The 24,055-nt window shown below is 33.1% G+C and overlaps 8 protein-coding genes across 8 annotated transcripts; 4 read left to right on the forward strand and 4 right to left on the reverse strand.

Annotated features, from left to right (window-relative positions):
- Positions 1-200: 200 nt before the first annotated feature.
- Positions 201-1,829, forward strand: cand_036850 (uncharacterized protein; the record flags this gene model as incomplete). Its single annotated transcript, XM_067213910.1, has 1 exon — positions 201-1,829. One exon carries the CDS (start codon positions 201-203, stop codon positions 1,827-1,829), a length of 1,629 nt encoding a protein of 542 aa, XP_067069883.1.
- Positions 1,830-1,862: 33 nt separating this feature from the next.
- Positions 1,863-3,458, reverse strand: cand_036860 (uncharacterized protein; the record flags this gene model as incomplete). Its single annotated transcript, XM_067213911.1, has 1 exon — positions 1,863-3,458. One exon carries the CDS (start codon positions 3,456-3,458, stop codon positions 1,863-1,865), a length of 1,596 nt encoding a protein of 531 aa, XP_067069884.1.
- Positions 3,459-3,744: 286 nt separating this feature from the next.
- On the forward strand, positions 3,745-8,679 carry cand_036870 (C2 domain-containing protein; the record flags this gene model as incomplete). Its single annotated transcript, XM_067213912.1, is given in 6 exon segments — positions 3,745-3,881; positions 3,948-4,807; positions 4,860-5,236; positions 5,252-8,404; positions 8,462-8,551; positions 8,614-8,679. 6 exon segments carry the CDS (start codon positions 3,745-3,747, stop codon positions 8,677-8,679), a joined length of 4,683 nt encoding a protein of 1,560 aa, XP_067069885.1.
- Positions 8,680-8,792: 113 nt separating this feature from the next.
- On the forward strand, positions 8,793-11,658 carry cand_036880 (uncharacterized protein; the record flags this gene model as incomplete). Its single annotated transcript, XM_067213913.1, has 5 exons — positions 8,793-9,282; positions 9,336-10,978; positions 11,039-11,177; positions 11,241-11,483; positions 11,540-11,658. The coding sequence occupies 5 exons, from the start codon at positions 8,793-8,795 to the stop codon at positions 11,656-11,658; spliced, it is 2,634 nt and encodes an 877-aa protein (XP_067069886.1).
- A 253-nt stretch (positions 11,659-11,911) lies between these two features.
- On the reverse strand, positions 11,912-13,684 carry cand_036890 (NADP-dependent malic enzyme; the record flags this gene model as incomplete). Its single annotated transcript, XM_067213914.1, has 1 exon — positions 11,912-13,684. The coding sequence occupies one exon, from the start codon at positions 13,682-13,684 to the stop codon at positions 11,912-11,914; it is 1,773 nt and encodes a 590-aa protein (XP_067069887.1).
- A 233-nt stretch (positions 13,685-13,917) lies between these two features.
- On the reverse strand, positions 13,918-15,792 carry cand_036900 (uncharacterized protein; the record flags this gene model as incomplete). The annotated part of the gene is made up of 10 exons (XM_067213915.1): positions 13,918-14,059; positions 14,132-14,223; positions 14,292-14,592; positions 14,685-14,701; positions 14,759-14,836; positions 14,895-14,969; positions 15,028-15,099; positions 15,156-15,239; positions 15,289-15,553; positions 15,596-15,792. 10 exons carry the CDS (start codon positions 15,790-15,792, stop codon positions 13,918-13,920), a joined length of 1,323 nt encoding a protein of 440 aa, XP_067069888.1.
- Positions 15,793-16,214: 422 nt separating this feature from the next.
- Positions 16,215-17,546, forward strand: cand_036910 (uncharacterized protein; the record flags this gene model as incomplete). The annotated part of the gene is made up of 1 exon (XM_067213916.1): positions 16,215-17,546. One exon carries the CDS (start codon positions 16,215-16,217, stop codon positions 17,544-17,546), a length of 1,332 nt encoding a protein of 443 aa, XP_067069889.1.
- Positions 17,547-17,606: 60 nt separating this feature from the next.
- On the reverse strand, positions 17,607-23,818 carry cand_036920 (DNA-directed RNA polymerase I largest subunit; the record flags this gene model as incomplete). Its single annotated transcript, XM_067213917.1, has 3 exons — positions 17,607-18,583; positions 18,638-18,878; positions 19,082-23,818. 3 exons carry the CDS (start codon positions 23,816-23,818, stop codon positions 17,607-17,609), a joined length of 5,955 nt encoding a protein of 1,984 aa, XP_067069890.1.
- Positions 23,819-24,055: the final 237 nt, after the last annotated feature.

Genomic DNA, 24,055 nt, shown 5'->3' on the forward strand with positions numbered 1-24,055 from the left:
TGTGCAATAATTACACCCTAAGAAGATGTCAATATTCACGTGAAATAACAGTCTCATTGCATATATATGAAAATATGAGCTCTGAGGAATATTGGTAACTCAATAACTTGTTATCCTGAATTTAGTATATTAAAGTGACTACTTCAACTTGCGGTAAATAACTATCTACGCTCGAAAAAATTACAACGAAACCCAAAGATATGTATAAGAAATTTGACTTTAGACCTGAAGTATTGCAAACTAATGGTAACAAAGTACCAAGTAGAAGAATTCCACGACAATATTCCAACCGTGGTCTACAATATCGGACAGAACGTAGATTTGGGCGTAGTATAAGGAACCGCAGCTCAAAGGTATGGCCAAAATTTGGGAAATTTGATTTAGAATCACTTGAAAATACTAATTATTGGATTACTGAGGGGGAATATATATATAAATTTCAAGTCGTTAGGGGGTTTTGTCCATGTGAACACTATGACCTTGAGAGCTTATATTCAGCATTACAAAGGCACAACTACTTTTGTTGGTATGCGGATAAAGAAAAACAAATACTAGTTTTTAACTTGACTCCCTACTTAGATAAATTAGAAATAACATGGAAACTACAAGGACGAAGTGGTCATGTGCTATTTCCAGCAGGTATATATAAGTCATCTCAATGCGGATATAATGAGATCATAACAGGAGATACCAAACCAAATAGGATACTCTGTGATGTAAATGAACTAGTAAATACTTTAAATAAATGTACCACATTTGGAACTATTAGTAACATTCCCATTATTCCTTCAAATATTAAATATAAGCAAAGCGAAGTGAGAGATACAGTATTTCATGACTCACATCTACCTAGATACAAAGATCCGTGTAACCTACACAAAAACTCATTTTCAATTGGGATTGACGAATTATGTGGTGATATAGATCAATCGAAGTACATGAAAAGTAGGAATATTAATACTTCCTGCAGTAGGAACTTTTCTGAAAAAGAAAGTGACTACAGTGAACATGAAGAGAATTTATATCCTGACCAAGATTATTGGAAGAGTTTAGAAAACCCTATTTTTGTATTTGCAAATGGTGTTGTGATTACTTGGTCAAATGAACAATCAATATTCAGCGGTGGTATGCATCTTCCAATTCCTCCTAATACTGACGAACGGCTTGACGACATATTAGCCTTCTTATTGATATATGCACAAGGTATATTTACTAAAAACTCAGTTAAGAAATACCAAAGCACGTCTATGCTATATATTTGTAATTATCCAAACAGAAGTCCTACTCATCCACCTAGCAACTGTGTAATTTCAGATATTATTAAGCTTAAGACACGAAGTGCATATGAAAAATTAGCAGTTTCACTAGCAATAGCTCAAAGTATCAGACTTTCAATTTTTGAAAATTGCATTGACGATTGTGTAGTTAATATTAGACATCTACCACTCAAACTTGCCCAAGTTGGAGCATCTACTATTATCGAGGAAGAACTGAAGGTAGAAGCTCCTACAATTAGGAAGAGATTTTCAGAACTATATTCATATCAAATTGCTGTAAATCTAGTAGAAGACTTTCTTGATATTCCTGACATATTTTGGCATAATTGTCGTTTTCACAATGTCTGGAAATACTTGCATGATTATCTTGAAATCCCTGCAAGACTAGAAGTTTTAAACCGCCGAATTGTGTGTATGCAGGAACTATTACGAGTTATTACTGAAGAACGTCAAACAGCACAAGCAAATCGTATTACATGGATAGTAATAACTCTTTTAGCTTTACACTGCATTGCATTTGCATTGCGTCACCTATTTTTCCATCGCGATTAATTACAGAACTAAGACTTTAATACAATTTATTCTTTATAATATTTGTTCACTCTCAAAATAATCTATGTCTTGAATCACCTTAATAACTGACTTGTATAATTTAGCTCCTAAGATATTCCAAGCAATTTTGTCAACTATAGTACCATCAGATACTTTGGGATTTTCATTAAACAAACATTTATTTGAGTTAAATAGCACCTGAAATTCCCTATTTCTCGGATTATTACTTACAATTCCCATTGCTCTTCTATAATGATGCAAACTGGCCGTTATTCTACAAGAATGGATACAGGAATTATTTCGAATATCTACGATGGGCATCTGAATCATGGAGTAGTTTGATAACATCTTCTCTGGTTCATGAATTCCCATATACATAATAGTTTCTGGTCGGACAACTATTTTCCTGCGACTCTTTTTGTTTTTCTGTGTTCCAGCAAATGCTAATCTGCAGGTTTTTTGTAGAGACTTTAAATTAAAAGAAAAAATTTTACCAAGAGGTAAATGTAACTCTTTTGTTATAACTTTAAATGGAGGATATATTTTTACCCCTTTAGGATCATCTGGCCACTCCAAGAAATGCAGATACATTGGTACCCAAATGGCACCAACAAATTTTTTTCTTTCTAATATCATATCAAATAGACTTGGAAGTCCTATACCTGGAACTGTTGGTAGTAAGTACTCATCAGTATCAATAAATAGCACATACTTACTCTTTCCAGTATGCCTAAGTAAGCAATCCTGTATCATTGAAATTTGTGCATAATCCCATACTTCTTTATAAGGGATTAAAGGAAGAGTATATGGAACTACTTCAATAAAACCAGCAATATTTGAATAATACTGTATAATTTTTGATACAGCACTTCCAAGAGGTAAATAATTATTGTACATCGTAATTCTACCTATACCGAGTAGCCTGTATGCCTCAAAGAACTCTATTAATAGTGTAATATCATCAAACTCTTTACTCTCAGTGCCATTATAAATAGTTTTTGTAGGTTCACCCCACCAAGGTCTAATACATATACTAGCCTCAAATAAAAATAAATCTTTCATCTCCAAGCTATGTACTACTAATGTCAATTCACTAGTCTTAAATGAATTACTTGATAATGAGCTACCCATTCGTATCTTCACATGGGTGATACTTTTCAATATCTTATTAGAAATATTGTACTTTAACTCAGGTTTACACCATATCGTTGAAGATGCAAATAGCTTATTGTGGTGCTCTTTGTGAATAACGATATGTGGTATACCACCAATATACTTTTTTTCCGAAAAAATATCACACTTTATAATTCGTGCAATTTCCAGACTACTCTCATAATGTATCAAAGAATTGATGCGAACTCCATATGATTCTTCCTCAGGAAGACCTCTTAAATCTAAATATGCCGAATATACATATATTATATAAGGATTGTCTTCGGATGATATCATCTTCCAATCATCAGTAGTAGTTTCATCCATTTGTTTTGTACTGTAATATTTGTCAAAACTTTGTGTGTCTCCTTCTTCAAATATAGAGATGTTACTTTTTTTGAGGGAAATTGCATTTCTAGTACGTAAATTGTGATCTAATAAATGGAAAAACTGAAAAAGGAGTGCAACTCCCCACATTTTGATACTCAAATAATGCATCCTGACAACTTTGAAACACAATATTTAAATAGGTAAAGATACTTTTTATAAATACTACTTAATATCCAAAATTATCATTTTCACTAAAAGTTTATTATAATTAAATATTAACAATGCAAAGGTGCATGAGAACACTATAGTCAACTAAGAAGTGGCGGTTATATGGCGCTATGGTACGTGGCTGCTGTTCGCATGCTATTCCTGCTGTATTGTTTTAAAGTGATAAAATAGTTAAATCTATTACACAAGCTTTTTTTTAGATATCATGGTGTCTGGAAAAAATATTGTCGAAAAGAATAACTATTTTGTAAATAATTTGGTATCTGAGGAGGGAGAAATTTGGCATATAAGCCACTCTCAAGAATATAAACAAAATGATGAAGAAATTATAGGTGAGCTGCTGTATATTAACTTATTACAAATATAGTCAATATGACACTCGTCATTTTTAATTCTAGATGATAGTAGATATGAGGTTTCATTATTTGATATTGAAGGTTATCACAAATCTAAGGGATCACAACACTCGAAGTTTGGCCAAGATATTGAGCTAGAGGTTCAGCAGGACAAAGAAAATGATGAAGCTACTGAAGATGATGAAGAATTATCTGATGAAGAAATAAACTTGAACTTAGATAGGCAAAGTGTAATTGAAGATTACAACAATTTAAGGCAACGTGCAAATATTAATTTAGATCCAATGAAAGTTTTGAGAGTTTGGGAAACAGCCTTTTTTATACATTCAAACGAAAATCTTGAATTAATTCCACAGAACTTTTTTTATGTAATTGAATTTGGTCATATTAATCCAGAAAGAAATACTATTGGGTCACTGAAACGTGTTAAAGTATATACAGCTGCAAATTCATTGGCATCAGGTCAAATGAAACAATTAAATGTCCCCATTGTAATATGGCCAAAAAAAATATTGTATATTTCCTACTCTGACTTAGAGATGTATCGAATAACTATACAAATGTGGACAATAAGTAGATTTACATTTAATCAACTTTATGCGTCTGTTACCTTAACACTAAAGGAAGTACTGGATAATGAACCTGAAACTTCATTACTCTTTAAAAAGTATTTACCTAAACCACTAGGTAAGGATAGTAATCCAAGGAAAGATCTTCCACAAAAAAGTTTTGAAGTTCATAGGACAAGAATTACATTGCAGTTACAAGAAGTATTTGATTATGATATTTCCCTCTCTAATTGGAGTTTTTTGTCAAATGGAAAATTACCGTTAGAAATAAAGCGAGCGCCGAAGTTACTACGTTTTAGAGTACCATTATCTAATAATATATCACGAAATAAAATTAAAAAAGGTAAGTAGTCACTTTTACTTATAAAATATGAACATAAATTACTCTATTACAGGCACATTTACAACACCAATAACAGTGGCTGGATATTGGGATAGTCCTTGCAGATTCGTATTTACTGGGACAAACATGCAGTTGCAGAACTCATATATAATTGTAGAGGTAGTTGCATACTTAAGATTTGGACCTACAGCCATTGGATCAGCAATAATATCTTTGAAATCAGTAGAAAGTTATCCTCTTGCACGTGTAACTGTCAAGCGAGTAACAGTTGATATATATAAAATAATAGTAGGAGAACTTATCGGAAATATTTTCTGCAGTGTCAGGAGTACTGGTCATCCTTTGGAGAATATTAGAAATAGACCTACACAAATAGCTGCAGGTGCGGCACTAATTTCTCAGCTTAATTTAAAAGAACAATTTTTAGTCGTAAGACTATTTAAGTGTGATAACCTTCCTATAGCAGATAATATAACTGGTACATCAGATCCCATTGTCAAGGTAAGATGGGATGGTATGACTAATGTTTCATCAGTGCGTGAAAAAACGAGAAGACCAGTATATAACCAAAATTTATATTTTCCTGTTAGAATTTTAGATAAAAGAGAATTGTTAGTTCCATCATTTAGAAGGAAGTGCTTACCAGTAGATATATTAAGCAAGGGTCCAATAATACTTGAAGTGTGGAATAGGGATGATGCATCTTCCATGTTTCTGGGTTCTTCTCAAATAGACTTGAATAAGTTATATACAATAGGACGCGAAAATACCAGGTGTTTAGCAGAAGGTTTAATAGATATAAATACTTCGAGGAGGTCTGATGGAAGACCTAATTTTGAAGGTGAAAAAGATCAAGATACAGAAAATGAATTATATAATAACTCGTCATACACACTACCCTTTAAGACTCTAGTTGTGAATACTAAGTTGCCTTTACAAGTGGATATTACTACACAAAAATATTTAACTCCTACAATACATTTTGAATTTTTCTTCATTCCCCCAATGCCCTCCGATGTAATAATTCCTCCGCCCCCTCCAACTAAGGCTATAAGCAACATCTGGAAACAACTAGCGAATAGATGGAATCGTGATTTTCACAGATGGAAAAATATATATAAACAATGGTTTTCTTCTGCGCCTAAGAATAGAAATTTCAATGTTGTAGAACCTCATCCAACAACAAATGAAGTAGTACCATTATGTGCATTCATATCACCTATTGCAATACCCACACAAATAGCTAATGAAGGCAGTCTGCTACATTGGATCAGTAATTTTCTATATATAACAACTCCACAACAGCTGAAATCACCTAGGAGGTCACCTAAATGGCATTCACCAAATTTATTTCTTGTTTCCAAGAAGGGAGGAATTGGCGATCATGCTTTATTACTTTGCAGTTGTCTATTGGGTATGGGATACGATGCTTATGTCTGCAGGGGTACTATTGAAAACGGGACTATAGAACATGTATGGGTCATGTCACGTCATAAAAATGGTCATGTACAGTTCTGGGAAGTTACAACTAAACAACGATATGTCTTACCTAGAAGATACGGAATGCAAAATTTTAATCCTATATACAATCCTCTTAATGAAAAACCTGAAATAATTCCTTCAATAAATAATGATGATAATGATGTTGAAGAACCTAATGATCTTGAGAGAGTGAAACTATTCGAAAAAGAGAGAGAATACTATAATGGTATATACTTACAACAGTGGTTTGAATGGCTAAAACAAACTGGAGAGATTAAATATTCCGAAGATCATAATGAAGAAAATACAGGAATTAATATTTGGGGTGATTTTTTTGTTCCAGATATATCTATAAATCCAGAGATCATTGATAGTTTAAATCCGATAGAAGAGAATAATACTGATATTGGAGAAAGAAGATCAGATAAGGTTAAATTTGATTATACTAGTTTGAAGTCTGTAAGGAAAGTTATGTCTAAATATATTGAAAATATACCTATTGTTCCTATGGAATGTTATTTAACTCCCGAATTAATTTCATATGTCCCATACAGTAGTATTGAAATCATTTTTAATCATAGACAAGTATGGGGTAACCTTGGTAATCACCATCCAGCTCTAATATCATATGATTTGAATAATAGTTATAGGTGGAGAGCTTTTTGTGGTTCTAAACCAGATACAATATTTTCAAATTTGATCATTGAACCTCCTCTTCAGGGTAGAGCAATTCAGAAATTAGAAGAACGCATTAATGAGGTATTAGAAGAAAGCATCTCATTAAATAGATCACGTCTAGGTTTAGACACACTATACGACCGGAGTGATGAAATTAAGAATCGAATTGACACATACCTAACGTTACTTGAATTTAAGCTAAATATTGATTTACTTTATGATCCTGGGCCACCATGTGGTCATACTGCCTGGTCAGCCATGGAAATAGATGGTGATGAAGTCTATAAAGAGACAAAACAAAATAGTACACCTAAAAAGAAGAATAGTGAAGAAGATATAGTTTCATTTCAAATTCATTCTAATGACTACTCTCAAAGTATAAATCAAGATCCACAAATGAAATATATGAATACAAGTTTTTATGGCTCTCAGAAATCAGAAATTAGCACTGAGTCGGCTTCACTTCCAAAATTCTATACAAGTATTGTGATTAATACTAGTAATAAGAATCAGAGCAAACAAAAAGAAAATATTAATATGAGGAATTTTGCAACGGATTTTCCTTCACTTGATTATGACTCAAATCCTCAAATTCCAAACCCTTACAAAGTAGATGATTCAGTAAAAGCAATAAAAAACACAAACTTTCAAAGTGTACCTCCATCAGATTCAATGCAGGATAGTGAACACTCTACTTTAAATAACCCAGAATTTACTGAAGCTTATGAGCATCCATCATTGAATGAAACAGAAAATATTCTTAATAATAAATTTAACCAAACCTCAGACAATCTAGAACAGTTAGATTTAATAAATCTTCCTCCTATTAGTGATGAAGTTGCACCAAAAATAACTGACACTACAGATCCCAATTTCGATCATCTAAAATTTACAATGGGCAAAATTCAACAAAATCCCATAGAAAAAAGAAGCAGCTCAGTACTTATATCAGAGTCTGATAATACACATGATAATATTGATACTCTATATTGGAACACTGTTACAGAAGATGTGAAGTTAGAAGAAGCAAAGAACAAGTCGGATTTACCCACTGAAGGTGTAAATTTAGCTGCTTTAGGAATGAAAAGTAAGATTACCGAGTGGAAAACCTTTAAAAATACTTGTGAAGCTTCTGTGCCTAATATAATTAAAAGAAATAAAACTCAAGTTGGTGAAAATGAAAACATAGAACCTCCACCTTGGAGAAAGTTATCAAGACCTCTGAAATATGAAGTTGATCAAAGAGCTAGATGGAACTGGTACTATAGAATGGAACAACTTTACTATGATTGGCAAGCATGTGACTTCCCTGCTTTACCAAAAAGCACATTTACAGGATTCCCAGTACACTTTTCTACGGCCGATCCTAACGATATTCGTCCCTTTGTTGTGGGAGCGCGTCGATTTAAAAGATTCATAGAATTACCTCAAGATGAGGTAAGTCATATAGTAAATTTCAACACTAACAAACATATTTGAATTTCCTCTTTGTAGGCACACTTTTTTGTTCATACTAAGATATTCCCTTTGGTTGGTGGAGTAATGTCGACATGGATATTTTTAGGTGTTCATTTGCCATGGGCTGTATGTTTATCTGAATTCAGTTCATTTGTCTCAACTTTATATCATGTTTTTCCTTTTTTTAGACAATGAATGAAATAGAAAGTAGAATGAAAAAAACGAAAAAAAAGAATTACTTTAAACTAATATAGTAATATTCTGGAGCTATTACAAGAATTAGAAATCATGAAGCGCGATGCCAGTATCACATCTAAGAAATTATTCAATAGTAAACTTATTTACTCACACTCAAACACTGTTATGTATGAAGATCACTACTTCAGTTGAGATATTTGTGTTGATTCTGAGCTTCTTAATATTTTATGTAGCTTTTTCCAGCAATAATCTTAGGATATCTGAAAATGGCGTGAATAAAACTATAGCTGACAAGAAATTTAAAGATACTAAAAAAATTGATTTGCTCGGTAATTCAAACTTATATGATGAGACAAATTCCACACCACGAATTTTTAAGAGCGAATACTTACACAAAATAGCAAAGCAATGGCTTATGAGAGTTGGAGTACCAAAGGAAATTCCTCCATCTGCTTGGTGTGATAGTGATGGCATTGTTATTTCTATCCCAATTTCATCAATATTGAAGAAAAAGCTGATCAATGAGATCTCAGCACTTGGCATTAATTTACATATTATTGATGAAACAACAATACTTAATACAAACCTTACCATAAGTGATGAAACTAAAGGTAGTTGTAGTAAAGCTTTTATTGTTGAAGAGTTTTATGAAATCAGTGGTAAGTGAGATACTAATCTAACAAGTATTTGACTAGTATTGATTACTTTTCAGGAAATAAAAAAGTTGATGCAATATTTATTAAAAGTGCGAAATCTTGCGAAGATTATTCATTTTCTACACATAACTACAAATATTCTGTGTATTCAGTTGATCCACTAGACAAAAAGATGTGGTCAAGAAATATCGATAGTAGTAACAAAGAGAGTGATAATATTGGCCTTGCAAGTATGAGGTTGCCATCAAAATTCACTGTAATCGCAGTATGCTCATGCTATTTCAAGGAGAGGGAGTGTTATCCAAATGTTAGATGGTCTAGTGTAGTTCGTGCAGGAATTATAAAATCAAATGAAATACCAAATCGTGAAAGTGGTAAAGAATTTCAAAAAGCTAAAGAACTACCAATATATGGAATGTTAATATCATCCATATTTACTGCAGGTGAATATAATGAAGTTAATGTTCCTAATAACGAAGAAGATCTTATATTTGATAATCATATTGATAGACGCTATACTGAAAATTGTTATCCTAACATTTACTTGTGGCCATCTTACTGTGAGTACATCATATATATAAAAAATCAACAGGACCAAGATGAACATTTATCAAGGGTACCAATAGTAGTTCACGGGTGTCCATCTAGTAAAGATATAAGTTTTACTATCTTGTTGAATATTCCATATCATTTCATCTTTTCAATATCTAAGAAAAAGTTAATTCAAGAAATAGATGGAGATATTTCAGATTATCAAATATCTCTCAAGTGTGTTATGCAAACCTTCGCCGAACCTCAAAGTCTCAGTAAAAATTGTAGCAGTGTTCTAAGTTTTGAACAACCAAATCTTCTTCAAGGAGATTCCAAATATCTGCCATTAAATAGTTGGAAAGATATTAATACTAAAACTCTGACCAATCAATTTAAAGAAGATATAAATATAGAAGAAATTCATTTGGAAGATACTGAAATTAGTAGGAATCATTATTCTAACAAAAGGTGGTCCTCTGAAATATGGAACTCCAATATCAAAATGAGGAGATTAGCACAACCTAATCCACATGGAATGAAATCTCATATAACTGGAAAGACTGTAATGAAAACTCCAACTGTTGGTACTAATCAGCGAGGTGACAAAGCATATCTACTCTTCAACAAAAATATGAACTCACATATGCAATCTGTTGATAGAGCAGCTGATGAGCAACTAACAGAGCAATACTACAGAAGTATTCCACAACTTCCAATAGTGCATGCCATCTTCCAAAATTTACTTTGGCGTGACTGGCTCATTAGATATGCACCCCTTCTTGGTTCTGATGGGAACTTTATAAGAGTTGGCCGAAATTATGCTTTTGCATTTATTGGAGATTCGTATATTGAACAAGCTGTAACATATGGAATGTCATATAACACTGCTATTTTTTCTTTCTTATCAGCAAAAGCTTTAACTGATCTAGGAAGGTTCTTTACATTTGGTTATACTCAAGGACTATATGGAGTTCGTATAGATCGATCCAATACACTAAATGCTTGGGGAATTGATTTGCAGTCACGATACTTAATATCATCAACTCTAGCAACTTTTGGGTTAAGAGAATATGCTCAGCATATAACATTAAGAGATATTAGTCTATCGGCTAGACATAACTTTTCTCCCTTATTACCCATTATATCTGGTCAACAATTCAGTACAGAGGTAAGTAGATAATTTGCATATTTTAGAATATAACTTTATAGGAATTCTTACTTAAAATAGGCCATTGCTTCATATAAAACATTGTTCATTGATGTTGCAACAAATGTTAAGCAGCGATCTTATGGAGTTGCAATTGGACTAAGGGGATATCAGTTTACAGTTGTACGAAGCTTTACTACTCGAACTACAGACTTGCTAGGTAAAATCTATAAATCCTCAACTTTGATTTTCATTAACAAATGAATTTGTCTAATTATCTTAGGAAACTGGGGAAATGGTTGGCAACTTCTGCTTAGTTCAACTTTTCCAACAGATAATGATCCATCTGTTATTGCCCGTGCAGGTGCTGGAAGATTAGGAAGATCGTTTGTTTTAGCTGGAGCTGGAGTTGGAAGTGACCTGATCCCTGTAGTATCGTTTCAAACACAACTAGATGACGTAGGAGTTATTATTGAGTTCAGCCCTGGTATAAAAGATAGGATATTTGCCTTTGGAATTGAAGTTAGTAAGTTCTCTACCTGAAAAGAAAAGTAATAAAATGTAACATTCAATTTAAAATAGATCACTTTGCATACTTCTGGGAATCCATATTTACTCCTAAATCTATCCCTGTCCCTCTAGTTTTGGGAATAGAACCTGAAGATTTAAGTAAGGTTGTATTTGGTCAATATGCTAAGTAACTTCAGATTTTATAAAGTGATTAAATATAAAGTGATGTGATTCAAAATCTTTGGAAGATCCCCTACTTTGAAAATTATACTTAATTCAAAGAAGTTATAAATACGTGTATCCAGTCCCAATAGAGTATAACTTTTAAAGAGAATTGATTAACTCTTAAAAATACTAGTTTTCAACAGTAATTTAGATAAAGTTCCATCATATCTAGGTAAAGTAGAGCTATGAAACTTGAAGTATCAGAACCTTTAAAAATAGTTAAGCACCAATAGCACATTGAGTATTTTGATCAGTACACAAATCTTTATACTCAGTATCAACATAAGGAACATCACGGGGTACCCACAACGACATTTTTATATGATCAACTAGCTGGTCGTAATTTACAGGTAGCCGTTGCTCATAATCTGAAGTAATAATGCCTAACCGCCTTGCAGTGGTTATTACATCAGCTGCTATTGTTGTAGATAAATCAAGCCCAAACTGTGCAGTTAAAGGAGGAAAAAGGGATTCATCATTACAAGAATTACTGGCTGCAGTAGCAATAGTAGTAGCAACAGTAATGAAACACTCATCTGGAATATGTGAAAGTTGTCCAATATATGCACCTAAGCCAATACCGGGGAAAGCAAACATGTTATTACATTGAGCAGGTCTCCAAATACTACCATCTTGCCTTGTAACATGCTCCATAGGACTTCCACTTGCATAAATAACTCGACCATCTGTCCAGTTATATGCATCTGATGCTATACACTCTGCTTTAGAAGTCGGATTGCTTAGTGCAAATATTATTGGACGTTCTACATATGAGCTCATACACCTGATAACTTCTTCGTTAAATACTCCTGCTTGTCCAGATGCTCCTAATAGAATTGTTGGTCTAACAAAATTCACTATCTCAACTAAAGATTTCATTTCCTTCTCAATATCAGTACGCATAAATGGAATTTTGTATTTATCAAGTGTAATTACATCACGGTGACGAGTTATCAATCCCTTTGAGTCAACAAGCCAAAATCGTGCTAGTGCATCTTCTTTAGTAACTCCATTAGATATCATTAATTTAATAATCAAATTAATGATCCCAATAGAAGCAGAACCAGCACCACATAATAGTATCCTTTGATCTTCCAGTTTACCTTTTGTGATATTTAGAGCACTTAAAATCCCAGCAAGTGTGATACTTGCAGTACCTTGGATATCATCATTAAAGCATCTATACATATTCCTATATTTTTCTAATAAGTCAATCGCACGAGTTGTAGTTACATCTTCCCATTGTAAAACAACTTTTGGCCATTTTGAAAAAATGGCTGATACTAGTTCATCCATTATTAGAAAATACTCTTCATCCTTGAGCCTACTTTCATGCAGACCAATATAGTTCGGACTTTCTAAAATTCTATTACTGTCAGAACCAATGTCAAGTACAATTGGTAGTGTTTTATTAGGATTTATACCTCCAAGAGATACATAAAGCGATAATTTGCCCATAGGTATGGGCATTCCATTGATTCCAAGATCACCTAGTCCAAGAATCCTTCCTCCATCTGTTAGAACAATAACTTGAACATCATCCTGAGGCCAATGATCCAAATACTCTGCTATTTTGTCCCTGTGATATGACGATATGTACAATCCTGTTCCCAACCAATTTCTTGAAAGAGGAAGTTTAGAAAACTGTATACATGCTTCACCTACAGTTGGAGTATAAACAATAGGAGCTAACTCACAGAAGTGAGTAGATAAGAGTGCATAGTATAGAAGTAGTGAAGAGGTCTTTATATTCTCCAAAAAAGTATACTTATCTAGTGGTCTTTTAATTGACATTACCTCCAACCATAGTCTATCAACCTGCTGCTCCAAAGTCTCAACAGCTGGAGGTAAGAGACATTCTAACTTGAGCATACGTCTCTCTTTACTTGAAAATGACAAACCCTTATTAAGAGAAGGATCCCTTAAGATATCTACTCCATGTTTATGTGATGGAACTTTAATAGGAGATATTGCCACCTTCATCCCATCCATCATAGTTGTACTACAAATACCTGCTAACTTTATAGTATTAAAAATTAATTTCGATTGATAAAACTTTATATTGCCTGTAAAGCAAAGAAATTAAAACTAATACCTCTCACGTTTCAGTTTGAGTGCAGATATATTAGAGCGCCTTTGAGAATTAGCTTTTCCCATGACAAGAGCACTTCCAAAAAAAGTATGCTATACCTTAAAGTAAAATGCTGTATCTATAAAGTGTTACGTTATGATTCATAATTTGTGCTTGATGGAGCAAAATTATAAAAAAATTGCGGACACCTTGTAATATCTTGACAGCAAGTTGGATATATTATACAAAACTCCCTTAATTTATCATTAAATGTCTTATCAAAATACTTATCTTGCCTGAAATAATACAGTCGTTGGATCAAAATACTTATTACTTTACTACTAACAATCAGATTACACCTCACATACCTCATTTGAATCTTTTCATTCATAAGATCAGTTACCTCACCGAAACTTTGACCAAATTTCTCATCTATCTTATTAGAAATTTGTGTCCCTACCTACAATGTCAAATAATTAATATATTCAACAGTATTATAAAGTTTTCAAGGTAAAATCCATCACCTACCACTGCCATATCATCAAAGGGCTCTTTAATTGGTTTATAATATGCTCGTTGCCTTCTCATACGCTCTTCAAGAACTCGATCCCTCTGCTCTATCGATGCCTTTCTAATTACATTATTCACTTCTTCACGCTCTTTTTTTGCTTCATACCACTGATCATAAATTTCAAATGGTAAATTTTTTGTCCTTTTGGCATATTCATTATAACTATTAGTAGAATCAATAGCTTTTCTGTACTTTGGAATAGGTGTAGTTGTTCTAGTCAAATGTAGTTTCCATAATTTATCAATACCTTCCCATATACTTTAGTCAAGAAGTTAAAAGTATATTAATAAAAAAAAAAAAAAAGAAAAACTTACTAGTAGGGTTTTATGGGAATTGTCAGAGGGTTATACTGTTTAGTTTCATTACTCTGTAATGAAGATTTTTAGTTCTTATTCTAGTAAAGATTAAGATAAAGAAAAATTACCTGTTCAGAATATTCTCTTGCTGTTGCTGATAATAATATATAAGAATCATAAAGTTCATTTGCTGTAGAAACAACCTTCTAAATATCCCACGAAAAGTATTGATAATATATAATATGAGATTATATTATTACTTACTGGTGCCGTTATATTCAAACTGTCCAAATAATCATCGATTTTTTTGTGATCTTCCTTATGAGTAGTGTGTGTTTCCTATAATTTTTATTTTTTTTAAGTTTTAGTAAATTTTAACAAGAACTATCGACCTTACTCTCAGTAAATCATCAAAGCTATTAATTCTTGAGCAGTTATTTTGAATGCATTCAGATTTATTTCCGAAATCCTGCAAGATTTCCAAAGATATGCACTTATTCTATGAGTGGCAGAAGTTCACTTTACCTCAGGAAATGTATTTCTAATGAGTTCTCTATCTTGTTCTATTACTGAAGATATGTTTTTTCCAAAGTAAATTGTATTTCTCGTCTATAAAAAGTTGCTAATATTGTATTTTTACTATAACAATTCTACTTACCAAATTTAGTACTCCTATTATCTTAGAGTCTGTTGCACTTTGGTTACTTTGAGGAAAAAACTTATGTAGAGAGTCTATGGTATCATAATCCTCTTCTCTAAGCTGGTGATGACTTTGTTTTTCTTGCATACTTTTTATGTATTCATCAGATAAATTCGACACTAGCTGTGGTATTGCTGAACTAGGATTTTCAATTAGTATATCATAATCTCCTGTATCTTCCCAAACTGGGATGTTACTTAAGCTATAACAGATTGTAAAGTAGCTAGTAATTTTGAATTATATTCTATTTCTACTACTCACTAACCTTACATAGTTTTCAGAGTGGTTAAATACGTGAAGCTTTGTTTCCAGATCAATAGGTTTAACAACAGATGATTTTCTAATGTTTGTCACCACATGATTTCCTATATCACAGTATATCAGCTTAAAATTAGCATATATAACCAGTAGCTGTAGGGTATAATATGAGTAAATCAAAAGAATAATTCTATAGAGTACCATTTTCTATATTAATAAATTAAAAAACCCAAGTAAAAGCTCGTGCATGAGTGTGAGGGTTTAAATGGAAGTATTATATAGAAAGAAGCACTATTTTGTAGTAAAGTATCTTAATAATTGAATTTCATATGTAACATTTTTACCTATAACTATATTTACTAGAAAATAATGATTAGGGGATGTAGAATGAATTAATTCTATTTATAGACCAGTAAAGTAGGTAAGAAATAGGCTAAATAACCTGAAATTACGGAGATACCCAGTGAAAATTGACTATGATACTATTTGCTTTAAAATAGGTCATTTAATGCTGGTATATTGTCTTCAAAGCAAGGAATGAGAAAGTAATTTTCAGGCAATACCGCCTTAAATGTTCCGCAGTCCGTAAGTAGATTTACTTGGGAAGGTAACAGCACTTAAAATTAATGGAAGAGCATAACAATATTATTTGCCAAGAATCACCACAGGAACACCTAGATCTACAGAGTGATGATGAGTTTTACTTCTGGAGAAGGAACTGCCCCTACTTATATGACTCAATGCTTTCTTACACACTAGAATGGCCCACACTCACGTTAGATTGGCTACCAAATTCTTATAAATCTGCTGATGGGACGTACTCTGTGCATAAAATTATATTTGGTACCCATACAAATGGTGAGGAGCAGAATCATTTGATAGTTGCAGAGGTCCACTTGGCAGACTCTTTTGAAGCCGAAGATCTAATGTGTCATGAGAGCTTTGCTGAGTATCACTACAATAATGATACTAATATTAGTTCATCAATTCAATTTGAAGTAAAGGCAAAGCTTAATCACCCTGGAGAAGTAAATAAAGCACTACACATGCACCAACATCCATTCATCATTGCTACAAAGACAGCTACAAAAAAGGGTGATACCCTATTATTTGACTACTCTAAACATGAATCATTTTCATCAGATGATCTTGTCCGTCCACAGCTCGTATTAACAGGCCATAATAATGAGGGCTATGCACTAAGCTGGAATTTTTCTAATGAAGGTTTTTTGATATCAGGTGGAAAGGATAGTCGCATATGCTTTTGGAATATTGCAAATTACACTGAAGGTGGAATAGGTTTATCTTGTAATACAAAGAGTGGGATTTATAATTGTGAATATTATAGTAATGATAATACAGGTTACACAGAGTCTATAAGGTCAATAGAAGCTCTTAATTCCTACGAATGGCACGAGGGTGAAATTAACGATGTGCAGTGGCATCCATCACACGCTTATATATTTGCCTCTGTATCCGATGATAAATTCCTAGCCTTATGGGATATTAGGGAAAAGTCAATGAACCCATCACAATATTCTGAAAGTCCAAATTGCAATATTTTGAATTCCATATCATTTAATTGTTTTATACCTACTGTATTTGCAACTTCTGATTCAGGTGGCAAAATTAATATATGGGATCTACGTGATTTATCGCAACCTATTAAAAATCTTAAGTATCACAGGCCAATTGCTAAGATAGAATGGTCTCCTTGGTGCCCCAATATTATTGCTTCAGCAGGCGGGGACAATAGAGTAGTTTTATGGGATGTATGCAAAGAATCAAACCAAGGTGACTCGACATCTTCAGAAATAATATTCAGTCATGCAGGCCATGGTGCTCCTATATCTGACTTTTCTTGGAACTATAGTAACCATGGAGATCCCTTATTAATTGCATCTGCATCTGAAGATAACACTCTTCAATTCTGGCAAATCTCAGATATGTTCCTTTGACTGAAGTCTTTTACAAGTGGTATATAGTAGCAAAGTTATCACCCTAATATTATGAGAATACTAGTTAGAAACAAATCTGAATTTATGGTCATTCTCTTTACCATGTATTTCTTTAAAAACATTCGACTTGTTGGAATGATTAACTATCGTAAATATACGACTTAGTCCTGTACCAACTGAACATATTTTACCAACTGATATTGAACTTGCAGGACTTTTTAGTGAATCTATAGCACCCCTGGAACAAGCATCAGCTAAGAATTTTATACTAGTTTCAAATGACATTTGTAAAAAAGGAGATGTACTGTGAGCTACATTACCAACTCTACTAAATACACGTATAGAGCCACTGAATGTCACTGCATCTCCAATTAATGATAAATGTCTATAGTCAACATTGATACCATAAACTGCAAAGACATTTGTTAATTCATTTATAAGACACTTTCTTGCAGCTTCAATGCCATAATATTTGTATACTGTTTGGATATCATTGGATCTTATATTATTGTGTAACACCAAATTAGGTGAAATATTATATATGTAGCCAATATTAGTTCCTTGAACTGTCACCTCCAATGTATTACTTTCCAATTGTTGACATCTTGTAATTCGAGCATTTTTAAGATTCTCTACAGAGCGCAAGTGTGCTTTTGAGATGCAGTGTGATAATTCTGGCAATAAGTCAATACGATTAGGACAGGATTCAATAGGCCATCCAATAGTCACCTTTAGAGAATTTGTTAGTCTACTAAGTTTTATATCCCAAACATGTCTTAATAAAATAGGGCTTAAAATTTTCAGATGTATTGCATGGCTAGACAAATCCTCAGTATCTGCAAAAGAAAGAGATATATCTTCACTTTTCGCCTCATTCACAATACTATCACTATCAACTTCCATTTCACTATTTTCGTTTATATTTGCAATTTTCTCTTCATCGGAATATTCATCATCTGTCCCAATACTCTTTAGCTCAGTCTCGGAGTCACTGCTTCCATCTGATTTTTCTCTCGGTGTGTCAATATCTACATAATCTGGAATAAAGAGTAGGATTAATAATTTTCAGAAAAGAATTTTCAAAGACTTACCATTTTCAATTTCCTTATTGTCCTGGCTACTTTCTGCTATGTCTATATTATTTCTCTCTTGTTCAATATTTGATAAGTTGTTTGATGAGCCTTTATATGTCTCAATATTTCTCCTCTCTTCCTTATAACTCCGACATCCATATATATACTTGTATGTAAACTCATCTACTTCATCATATAAATAACTAAACCTACTATTGGTTCTACACTTCAAGCATGATAGGATAAACATACTGTTTACCTAAAAACAAAAATTTATTAGGTTAAATAATAAAATACAGAGTCTTTCATCATAGCTTATTAGATTTTAAATCAGAGTAATTAGTCTATATCTTCAGGTATCAGCAAAAAGATGAAATATATTCAGAAGAACGAAAGTAATTTACTCATCATCTTACATAATTTCAATATGTGCTTCCAATTTGTATGGTTATATATACTTACCTGTCTCAAAAATGGTCGTAAACACTTAGAAAAAATCTGATTAATTATATTTGATATTGAGTAACCAGGAACTACTTTACAAAATGAGTCTAAATCTTCAAATTGAATCGTTATATCGTATCTCCAACAGTAAGAGGGTTTGCTGTTGTTGTACTGACTGACACAGTCGTAAATTATTGAATTATCGATACCAATGGCTGCGATTATATCTGTAAGTGGAATACTTTTGAAACACGCCAAAACCTGATCTGCAGTATTAGCTGCTTGTAATTGATTCATAGAGTCCTTAACATTTAATGGTATAAATGCATATGGAGTTTTTGACTCTCCTCCTGTTTGTAACAATTCCCTAAGCCTTGGTATACCTAAGGTGACATTGGCTGAACCATGACCTGCTAAGTGAAAAGTGTTTAGTGTCATTTGAGTAGCAGGCTCCCCAATAGATTGGGCTGCAAGACATCCCACGGCTTCACCTGGAGCTACCTGTGTCTGTGAGTACTTTAGTCGGAGTAAATACTCTATATTCTTTAATTCTTCAAGATTATGGCAAAAATTACCATTTTTCCGTTTATGTTCGTATTTCAGCCCTTCTACTTTGGTATTACTTGATTGATGACTATTGCAAAGATGTGATAATCGCTGCAAATTGTTTTCTGTAAGATTAGAAACAAATAATTCTGAAACAGATCCACAATATTCAGCAGGTGGTAATACTGATGTTATGGGTGTATCACTCTTATCCAATTTTACTATTTCCCAACTGAAATATCTCCTTGAGTTCGATCTAGCCTTTTTTTCTTTGTTTCTTCTATTCATTACTGTAGCAAATTGTCCGTACTTATGTTCTATTTCAAGAACTTTTGAAAAAGAAAGTCTCACTACATCATTCCTTTTGGCTTCACAAGCGTTCAAACTGCGTGACAAAAGTTCTATATTCCTAGCAAGGTCATCAACTCGTGCTATATAACTACACTTAGATACATCAATACCATCTTCACCATATATGAATTGTATCATGCTTCCATCATCACTCCTTACTGTACCATCATATTGAACAATCATACTCTCTAGGCCTTTTAAAATACACCTTTGTAAATAACCTGACCTAGCCGTTTTAACAGCAGTATCAACTAAACCTTCACGACCAGACATACAATGAAAAAAAAATTCTTGAGCATGTAAACCATCCAGGTATCTATCTGTAATAAAACCTCCGGCTCTTGAACCAAAATCATATGGAGCAAATGCTGGTAGAGACTTCATACTGATCATTATTGGAACTCTTCTACCTTCAAGTTCTTGCTGTCCAAGCATTGCACAAATCATTTGATGATTAACACGTGAACCCTTTGCTCCTGTAATAACCATTGATGAAAATCCATTCTTAGGAAAGGGTAAGAATGTGGAAGAGCCATTTACTATCTCACCTACTTGAGAACTAATATTTCCAATGCCCATTTTACAGAATGTATCAATAATCTTCATTACTGAAGAAGTAGTTTGAGATAATAATTTTCCAACAACGAATTCAACTCTCCTTCTTGTTACTTCATTTGGATATACTAAAAAAAAATTCCTCTGATGACTCTTATTATTAGGGCATGTTGCATTCTCAAGTCTATTAACAAGCCAGCTTTGGTAGTAATAAGGGATTTGATTATTTCCATCTTTCAAAATGAGATTACAGGGTTTACTATAATTACTTTTTATTTTGGTAGATAAGCCAGTTGGATGAGGATTAAAATTAAGAAAGTTAAATAAATTAGTATACTTTGTGAGCTCTCTAATCATAATTTTGTTGTCTACATTAGTATTAGATTTGTAATATTCTGAAAGCTTGTCAATGATTATCTTTAAAGTTTGTGCCTGATTTTTAGGAGATTCAACAAATTTCGTGTAAAAAGTGTCGCTAAAGTTGCAAATCTCCTTTAATTGATCAGTGAATTTGTATTCTATACTTGGGAGGGAATATTCCATAGAGAAGATCTCGTAGTCATTATTAATTCTCTGTAATACCAAGTTAGAGAAGGCTTCTTGTAAAAATACAGAAGCATTTGTACATTTATTAATGATATCTTTACGTCTTTTTTCTGCTTCTAATGTCAATAACATATCTCCAATACTGCATGTAAATCCTCTCATTTGCAAAAAAGCTTGGGATAAGTAGAAAAAAGATGATAAAAGCTTTCCACCAATAACTGGTCCAAATAAATCAGTACAAAGATGTACTAAACAATATGTATTGGTTCCAAACTGATTTTTGTCAATAACTCCTTGTAAAAGCTCACTATTCCTTATAATAACAGTTGACTCTTCAGAATCACCATCATTGATCCCATTCCATGAATCTCCCGGAGTACGTGATTTGGAAATCAGGTTAATACCTGCATATATCTTGCGATCCGAACTTGAAGTTTTGTTTATAAATGTCTTCAACATTGAAGTTACAACCTGTTTACCTGTCCAAAGAGGAATTGGTTTAAATATGGCAGGAGGTTCTAATATCACTCCATCTAAATTTGTTGAGCTAGTCAATTCCCTCCTATTGTTTTTGTGAGATTGAAACCTGAGTATTGTCTCGTCAATAGTTACTGTGCCAGAAGCTGTATTTAGCTGAGAAGAAGTATTATTTTCACCGAATATGACATGCCCATTGGCAGAATACATTATTGGTAAACTAGAAAGAGCAGAAGACTTTACATCAAGTATAAAGGAAAGTGAGGTGTAGAGTAGGTGGTAATATTCTCCACGATTTAGAAATGTTGATTTGCTCGTTAGAAATGCACCACCAATGCATGAATCTTGTATTAAACCACGTAAAGGTTCTCCACTTTTTGGTACAGAGTACTGTTGTGATGCATCCATTATATACTTAGCTTCTGAACGGGAGGATAGTGATTGTGGAAGATGTAGGTTCATTTCATCACCATCGAAATCCGCATTATATGTGCCACAGTTTACGTAATTAAGTCTCATTATATTATCTTTAGGTAGAATTCGAACGAAATGTGCCATAATACTTGGTCTATGAAGAGTTGGTTGACGGTTCATTAGGACAACATCTCCATCTATTACTTGCCGAAATACTATTGGGTAATTGTTTTGAATTAATGGATTCGGTGAGGTAAAAACTGAAGAAAATAGTAATTTAGATTTAGATATTCTCTGTGATATGTTTAGTCTGGATAAGTCATAGAGAGTGCCATCTAACTGTAATTTCGTTGCACCAGGATAATGATCTGTTCCATTTTCTACCAACTTGCACATAATAAGTACATTATGGGTACCAACATACTCAGGAATTGTTAAATTCCTTGCAAACATTAAAGGAATCCCAATTTCATTAGTTTCCAAGTAAGGATCAGGTCCAATAACAGTTCTAGCTGAGTAATTAACTCTTTTACCCATCATCTTTTGTCTAATTACACCTGTCTTTCGTTCAAGCCATTGTCTAATTCCTGGTGGGGTTGATGCTGGTTTAAAGCTTTTGTTTTTATCCAAATATGAGTTGACTCTCTCTTGTAAAGAAGATACATATGATAGCAACCCATATTGACTTGAATTTCCACCTATATCATCTGTACTTTTATCTTTATTTTGTCTCTGTAAATCAATATAGAAGCGAAGTCGTTCATTAGCAACTAAAATATCCAGTAGCGCAGATGTTCGTGGGTGTAATAATGGGATATTCCTTCCTCCTAGAGTACCTAAAGGACGAAATTTATTTGCAGGAACTGGTATTACAAACATAAAAAACATCTCCCACGAAATTTCACGACTCATTGGAAATAAAAATTCTAATATTTTTTCATTATTTTCCCACAACTTCTTTAATATAGGGATAACTTGAAATGCCTGAAAATGTTGTGAAATTAAACTTTGTCCTTTCTTGGTATGTATCTTAGCTTGATCAGGTACTTCTGAAGAGAAGTCATCTTCAATCTTAATCTGACCTTCCTTTAAATTGCAATTTCCCCATGTGCTACCTAAACCAATAGGTGATTTGCTACTCTCAGGCCATGATAAAGTTATCCCTATACTAAATTGTGATTCTTTTACTGTAGCTCTGAATGACTCTCCACAATTTGAACATGCTTTCTGCTTAATTGCCTTGTCAAAAAATTCCGAGCGTAAGTTATTCCACAGTTCAAGGGCATACCCATCTGAAGAGATAAAAGTTCGAATGTCTATATCATCATTTGAAAAAATGTTAGTCCTCTGATCCACAGATAATATATTTGACGGTTGATTCAGTTGATTATTTGAATCACAAATTAGTTTGCTACAATTATCTGCATACTCCGCATGGGTAGTTGCTCTACGATCACTTAGAAAATGTCTATCATTAGTATATCTTGACTCTTTCAACAAAAGTAGACGCTTAATATAATCTCTACATGCATCTTGACACACTCTCAAAGTACAACAATGCCAACATATAGATTTAAGTAGGTTTACCAGCTGACGTATATACAAAGGATGATACACTGGAAGTTCTAGTTCTATGTGACCAATATGACCAGGACATTCACTTCTTCCACCACAAGTAGTGCAAAAATCACGAATGTCCAAAGGTCCCATAGAAGGATCGTGTAGACCACCACGTTTCGCATCTCCTGTTGATTCGAAAGTTATTGAGGAGACAATATGGCAAACTGATATTTTCTTTACTTCAGATGCTGATAGTAGTTCAAAAAATGCATTATGAATATCCGTGCATATGAAACCTGAATTCATTCCAGTAGTATCAAGTCACATATCACCGTTTTTTTTCTACAATTTATTGGTCTACCTAGTTTTAGTGGTCAATCAAGTACAGGACCCATTTCATCGCGCTTAAGTAATACCCTAGCGGTTAGGATGTATTGTACAAAGTAGAATAGCTTTTAAAAGAGAACTAAGAAGAGGGCAAAAAAGAAAAAATTAAATGTACTAGACTTAAAAGGTAGGAACTATGCTAAGTGATGATCGAAG

This window comes from Cryptosporidium andersoni, assembly GCF_001865355.1.
Source record: "Cryptosporidium andersoni isolate 30847 chromosome Unknown contig_27, whole genome shotgun sequence".
In the NCBI taxonomy this organism is placed as follows: Eukaryota; Apicomplexa; class Conoidasida; order Eucoccidiorida; family Cryptosporidiidae; genus Cryptosporidium; species Cryptosporidium andersoni.